The following is a 6,033-nucleotide window of genomic DNA, read 5'->3' as shown; positions in this document are numbered from 1 at the left end:
GAGGACGGAGGACGGAGGCGGAGGCAGCGGGGACGCAGCTCGATCCTGGTCAGTGCCTCTGTGAGGGCCCAGCCCTCACCCCGGGGACAGTGGGACTCCGCCCTAGCGTAGGGCAGGGTCCGGCCGCGCGACCTTGGGCTGGCTGCCGCCGCAGCCCAGATTGTGAGCGTGGAGCGAAACATGCCCAGGTGGACATTCCCGCCTCGCGAGGACGGAGGCGGAGGCAGCGGGGACGCAGCTCGATCCTGGTCAGTGCCTCTGTGAGGGCCCAGCCCTCACCCCGGGGACAGTGGGACTCCGCCCTAGCGTAGGGCAGGGTCCGGCCGCGCGACCTTGGGCTGGCTGCCGCCGCAGCCCAGATTGTGAGCGTGGAGCGAAACATGCCCAGGTGGACATTCCCGCCTCGCCTCCCTTCCCCAGCCTGTCTTCTTTTGTGGGTTCCTGGTACTCCCGGGGCTGGGCCCCCAGTCAGTGCTGACAGCGGTCACGAGGGAGGGTCTGGGTGGCAGGGTCGCCGCCTTCCCTAAGTGAGAAGTCCTGGGGCCGCCTTAGGAGATCTGTGAAGGCACTGAGGCCAAGCAAGGGAGGAAACGCCGAGCACCCAGTCGGGGGAGAGCCCTTTCCCCAGACTCAGCGCCAAGTCTTGCTACAAGTTCTTCACCCTCTCGTTCCTTCTGCTCTGAGAAAGACAGAGCCCCGTGCTTTCTCCCTAGCAGTGGACAAAGAGGGGAAGTCACGCTGGAGCTCCTTGGGAGCAGAGACCAACGCTGCCTTTCAGAGTTTTGGGCCTCGGTTTGCTTGTCCAAGAAGTGGGAGAAGGAGGAAAGTCCTGCTGTGCTGAGGCCCAGCGCTGATGTTAGTAAACTGTAAGGTGCAGTGCCAACTCGTGGGAGAGGTGAAGAGCCCATGGGACCTAGAACCTAAGGTGTCAGGGGGACCATGGCATCACACCCAGGGAGTGGTCTCTTTGGTGATTGCAGCATGAAATAGGGACTGGCGCTATACTGGGATTAGCATCCCTTTTTCGCCAGTTATCTGATTCTGTGATCTTTGACAAAGAACTTTCCTTTCCTGAGCCTTGGTGGAGTGAGTAATGGCTCACATTTTCTGTGGGGCAGGTGCCGGTCTCTAATGTTTATATGTCAAGCCTCATTAAATCTCATAACAACCCAGTGAGGTAGGTTATTGGTGATATATAGCAGCAGACCAAGGCTGAGAGCGCTAAGTGTCCAGGGAAAGTGGTGGACAGCTGAAAGCTGAGGCCAGGCCAGGGCCTTCAGGCAAACACTAGCTCTCTAGTGGGGCGATCCCTTAGCTCGGGGCATAAACATCGGGGCTTGGAAGGGTAGAGTTGTTATCTTCAGGACAAACGCCAAGGTCTCGCCTACTGCTATCACCTCCCACAGGAACGTCTCCGCATGGGTTGACCTGCCCGAGCCAAGATTGGGGTGGCCGCATGGGGATGTGGGCTTGAGGCAAGAAGACGAGAGGCAGCTCATTTCTCCTGAGGCCCTAGAGAGCAGCTGTCCTGTACGCATTTTTAGCTGGGCGTAAGGGAAGACATGAATGGAGTCACAGCCCAGCAGAGGATGGCCCAGGTAGTCAGCGCTAGAGCCCAGGCCACAGAGAAAGGAGAGCTCCTCCAACAAAAGGTTGTAGCCCAGAAGCCTGGGGCAAGAGGCACTGCAGTGACTAGTCTGCTCAGGCATCTCAAGGGATAAGGCCTTTTTAGAAAACTATTCACCAGTCATGTCTGCATGTCTGCTGTGAGCCAGGCATGGTGGTTTATGCCTGTCATCCCAGCACTTGGGAGGCTGAGGCAGGAGGATCGCCCTAAGTTCAAGGCCAGCCTGGGCTACGTCGTCAGTTCAGAGCTAGCCTGATCTGTAAAGCAAGACCTTATCTTAAAACAAAAAAATAAGTTCATTTCTTCTAATAAGTCATTGAATTACTACTGAGCATCAGACACCAGACACTGGGAATAAGAGCAAATAATATGAACAAGTTCCTTGCTGTCTTAGTCTGTTTGTACAGCTATAACAAAATCCCTGAGGCTGAGTAATTTATAAACAATAGAAATTTAATTTTTCACAATTCTTGGAAGTCCAAGGTCAAGGTGCTGGCAGGTTCAGTGTCTAGTAAAGGGGCATTCTTCATGGCTACCTCTGTTGAGGTATCCTCACACTGTGGGGAGTCCTGGAAAAGGAAAGAATGCTGTGCCCTCACATAGCATATTAGAATGGGGAAAAAAAGGCCTATGCTAGTTCCTTTTGATCCTTTTGTAAAGCACAAACCCATTCATAAGGGCAGAGCCCTCGAGATGGAATCACTTTGCCCCAAAATTCCACCTCTTAATACCACCACAGTGCGGATGACATTTAAACGTGAATTTTGGGGACATGTGTTCAAACCATAGCACCTGTCCTAGTCTAGTGGGGGAGTCGGTGTCCTCTTTTGCCATTACTTCTGCTAAGCAGGAAGGAGGCTCCCTCACTACTCAAAGGGCACAGTCAGGAAAAATTCTCAAAAGAGATTTTAAGCTAGGACTTGAATGGCAAGAATGGCAGAAGGAAGAGGAGTTTCAGGCAGAAGATGCCATACGTGCAAAGGCCCTGGGGTAGATGAAGGCTTGAGTACACAGGGTAACTGGAACACAGATGAAAGCTGAGATAAGTCTGGGGCTCAGGTTGGGCAGGGACCTGCAGGCCATGGTAAGAAGTGAGATCTTTATTCTAAGAGCAGTGGGAAACTGGATGAGATTCCTTTGGCTGGTGTGCAGAGACAGAAGAAGGATAGAATTTGGGGCAGAGGACAGGCAGGAGTCAGACAGGGCTAAATGTTTGGCAGTTGTAGGAAGCAAATACACAGAGGCTTTGAATGAAGGACCTGGGTTTCTTGTAGAGTTGCCTGGGTAAAAGGAAGGTAATGAAGCCTCAGCTCTGCCTAGACCCGGCACACTAGGTCCCATCTGGGGGAAGAGTTCACATCAGCAGCGCAAAAGGCTTTGTGTCTGTTGTCCTGGGTGCTGATGGCACCCTGCACATTTCATAGAGGAGGAAGCAGACACGGGGAAGTCAGTGGCCTGCCTTGTCCATGCCTTCCTGCCTCCCATCGGCCACCTGCACACCCTTGGAGGTGAGGAGCAGCCAGGAGCAATCACGACCCCTGCCTCCTAGAAACATATAAACCTCTCAGCAGGACATTAGACATGCATCATGCCAAAGTTTCCTCCTGTGAGCTGAAGCACAGACTAGGCCCAGAGGAATATACATGAGGGTAGGGCCTGGTCGGCCTAGGATCAGAGAACATCCCGAGCCAGGCCCTGAAGACCAGGGGAAGTTTGATATAGGAGGGTAGGAGCTTGAGCCTTGGACAAAGGCAGCAGGTCTGAAAGGCCAGCACATGCTCCGCAGATGCTGAGTGTCTCTCCTGGTTCGTGCGTGCTGCCGAGCTGTGGCATGGCAGAGGTAGGTGGCCTTATGGGCTGGTTCTGTACAGAGCCAGTTGCACTGTGTGAGAGGCCCCAGAAACCCCTAAGATGGGGAAACATGGGCCAGCTGGGTTTTCATGTGCTGAAGAGGTGTCACAGTGTCCAGGAGTGGTGACCAATACAGAGAATTCGCTTCTGATTTTTTTACTCTGAACTTTGCCCAGATTCCTGGGGTAGCAGGAGGAAGATCCTTCAGGCCATATATGGGCTTGCCCTGGCCCAAGGGCCTCAGCACATGCCGTTCCCTGTCTGCCTTGTGCTCCTGGGCTCACCTCTCTGAGGCACACTTTCACCATTTTCCTAGCCTAGGCTGTTGGTTATCTCGTAATTTACTGGTTTTTGCTGCCACCAGCACGGGAATCTCATTCAGCACTCCATTGCAATACATGTGCCAGGCACTTACTTGGAAAATATTTGTCAGTCCAATGATCAAATCAGATCAGAGGTCTCCACTTTAGGGATGGCCACACTAGATTCAGTGAGAGGAAGTCATTTGCCCAGTTCACAGCCAGCCAATGGCAGAGCTGGGACTGGAACTCCTGGGCAGGTCCTTTCTGTGTCCCTTCTCAGCCTGGCTAGGCCAGACTGGGAGGCTGCCCAGGGACAGTGGTGATGGAGCTCCCAGGGAGAGTCCACATGTACAGTTTGTGTGACTGCTTCTCCTTCTAGCCGGGGCCTTCACGCACTGGTAGTTAGGATTAGGCAAACCTCTGCGAACCTGTGAACTTTGACCTGCTGAATGTGCAGAAGAGCAAGAAGCAAAACGGCCCCTGTCCCTGGCTCATCAGAGCTTCTGCTAAAGGAAGGGCTGTAAGGGAGAGGCGTGAGTATTTGAGCATACCTACTGGGGGCCAGGCCCAAGCGGGGAAGGGAAGGAAGGGCTGGAGCCGGCAGCATCCAGGCAGAGCGAGCCGGTATGCAGAGACCCTGGGTGTGAGGGATCATGACAGGTGCATGTTCTGCTTAGGGGGTGGTGAGAAAGCAGAAGGTCCCGGGGCAGCAGCCATGAAGGTGTTGACCTGAGAGGTAGGGGAGCCAGTCCACTGGATGACCTGCTCTGGCTGGTGTTTTTTGGGAGATCACTGGTGGTGTAAGGAGAATGAGGGCTCTGGGAAGGCCCCCGAGCCCCAGAAGGATCTACGCAGGAAGTGATGATGGTGTCTTCGGTGCTGTACTGAGGGTTGAGTCTTCCCTCTGTTTCTGTGCAGGGGACTTTGTACAGCTGCCTGTGCCTGTCATTCAGCAGCTCTACCACTGGGACTGTGGCCTCGCCTGCTCCAGGATGGTACTGCGGTGAGTGGGTGGGCTCAGGGCCCGGGGTCCCAGGCCTCCCCTATCCATATCACCTGCCATGGCCTGGGGGAGACACCGGAAGTGACCTGGGTGGGATTCATTGTCCATGTGGCCATCTTTGGCTGAGGCTTGCAAGAGGACTGGCTTCCGTGGGTCCCATCCCATCTGCAAATGTGAAGAAGGGTGAACTATTTCGCTCAGCTCTCTACTCGGATAATGACTGGGATCTGCGGGTGGGGTGGGGCAGGGAAATCCCAGGGGCACAGGCCTGGCCCACAGAGAAGCTCTGTGGCTGGAATAGGGCAACTTCCAGCCTCCTGACCTCAAGTTCCTGAGAGGCTGCTGGGCTGAGTCTGCATGAATTTTACAGGAGCCTTGACCATCAGAACTAGAAGGGACTGTGCCCATCGCCTTCTAGAAGAGTTTTCAGTCTGCTCTCTGGAATCTCTGATGAGCCTCTCCCTTATGTTTGACACACTAGAATTCCAGGGAAGATGGGAATCAACAACAGTGTTCGGTGCCTAAAGCTTTGAAAACCATTGACATGATGCGAGGGGCTCCTCTTACGGATGACATGAAAGAGGTCATCTGTTTGCTCAAGATCACACAACCCTCAAGAGTATAAGAAGCGGAACCTAAGCCCTTGACTCTGAGGCCATGACAGTGCCCTCAGCTTGTGCTCAGGCAGCTGGTGGACAAGCTGCAGAGTTTCATGAAGGACAGAGCCTTCTGAAAAATGGGGGCTCTGACAGTGGCTGTCAGGCCCATGGCTAGAAGCCGACCTGGTCCAACTCTCCTCAAGAGCAAGCTGACCTCCTGGGCTTGTCTCTCCACAGGTACCTAGGCCAGCTGGACGACGGAGAGTTTGAAAGCGCCTTGCGGGAGCTGCGGCTGACCAGGAGCATCTGGACCATCGACCTGGCCTACCTGATGCGCCATTTTGGCGTGAGGCATCGCTTTTGTACCCAGACGCTGGGCGTTGACAAGGGCTACAGGAACCAGGTGAGCAGCCAGCCAGTGGGCCTTCTCTCTTGGGGCCACGGAGAGGCCTAGGTTGTGGCGGTCCGGCCGTCACAACACGAACGTACCTGAGTTGGGGAGTGAGGATTGAGAAAGGACAGCACACTCAATAGCGTGGAGACAAGAGGTCCGATTTATTACACAGAAACAGCTCCTTTTAAAGGCAAGCCAACAGGAAACATCAAGCAATATTAGGGAGGAGATCAAAGGTCAAACTTAACAAAGTCCTT

General features: G+C 54.2%; 1 protein-coding gene across 3 annotated transcripts in view; it reads left to right on the top strand.

Annotated features, from left to right (window-relative positions):
* Positions 1–6,033, top strand: part of Gucd1 (guanylyl cyclase domain containing 1) — a 19,737-nt gene that overhangs the window by 789 nt on the left and 12,915 nt on the right. The window contains exons 1-3 of one of the 3 annotated variants that reach the window (XM_033762359.1): positions 30–48; positions 4,699–4,783; positions 5,620–5,785. In XM_033762359.1, coding sequence (XP_033618250.1) covers positions 4,773–4,783; positions 5,620–5,785 — 177 coding nt within the window. In that variant the 5' untranslated portion in view covers positions 30–48; positions 4,699–4,772. Of the gene's footprint in view, positions 1–29; positions 49–213; positions 249–4,698; positions 4,784–5,619; positions 5,786–6,033 lie in introns of those variants that run through there. The other 2 variants (XM_033762360.1, XM_033762358.1) reach the window with 2 other exon arrangements.

The sequence above is a fragment of the Fukomys damarensis genome, unplaced genomic scaffold (assembly GCF_012274545.1).
Source record: "Fukomys damarensis isolate Sample0158 unplaced genomic scaffold, DMR_v1.0_HiC HiC_scaffold_12, whole genome shotgun sequence".
Taxonomy (NCBI): domain Eukaryota; kingdom Metazoa; phylum Chordata; class Mammalia; order Rodentia; family Bathyergidae; genus Fukomys; species Fukomys damarensis.
The sequence above is the reverse complement of the archived record's forward strand: the minus strand, read 5'-3'. Positions and strand labels throughout refer to the sequence as shown.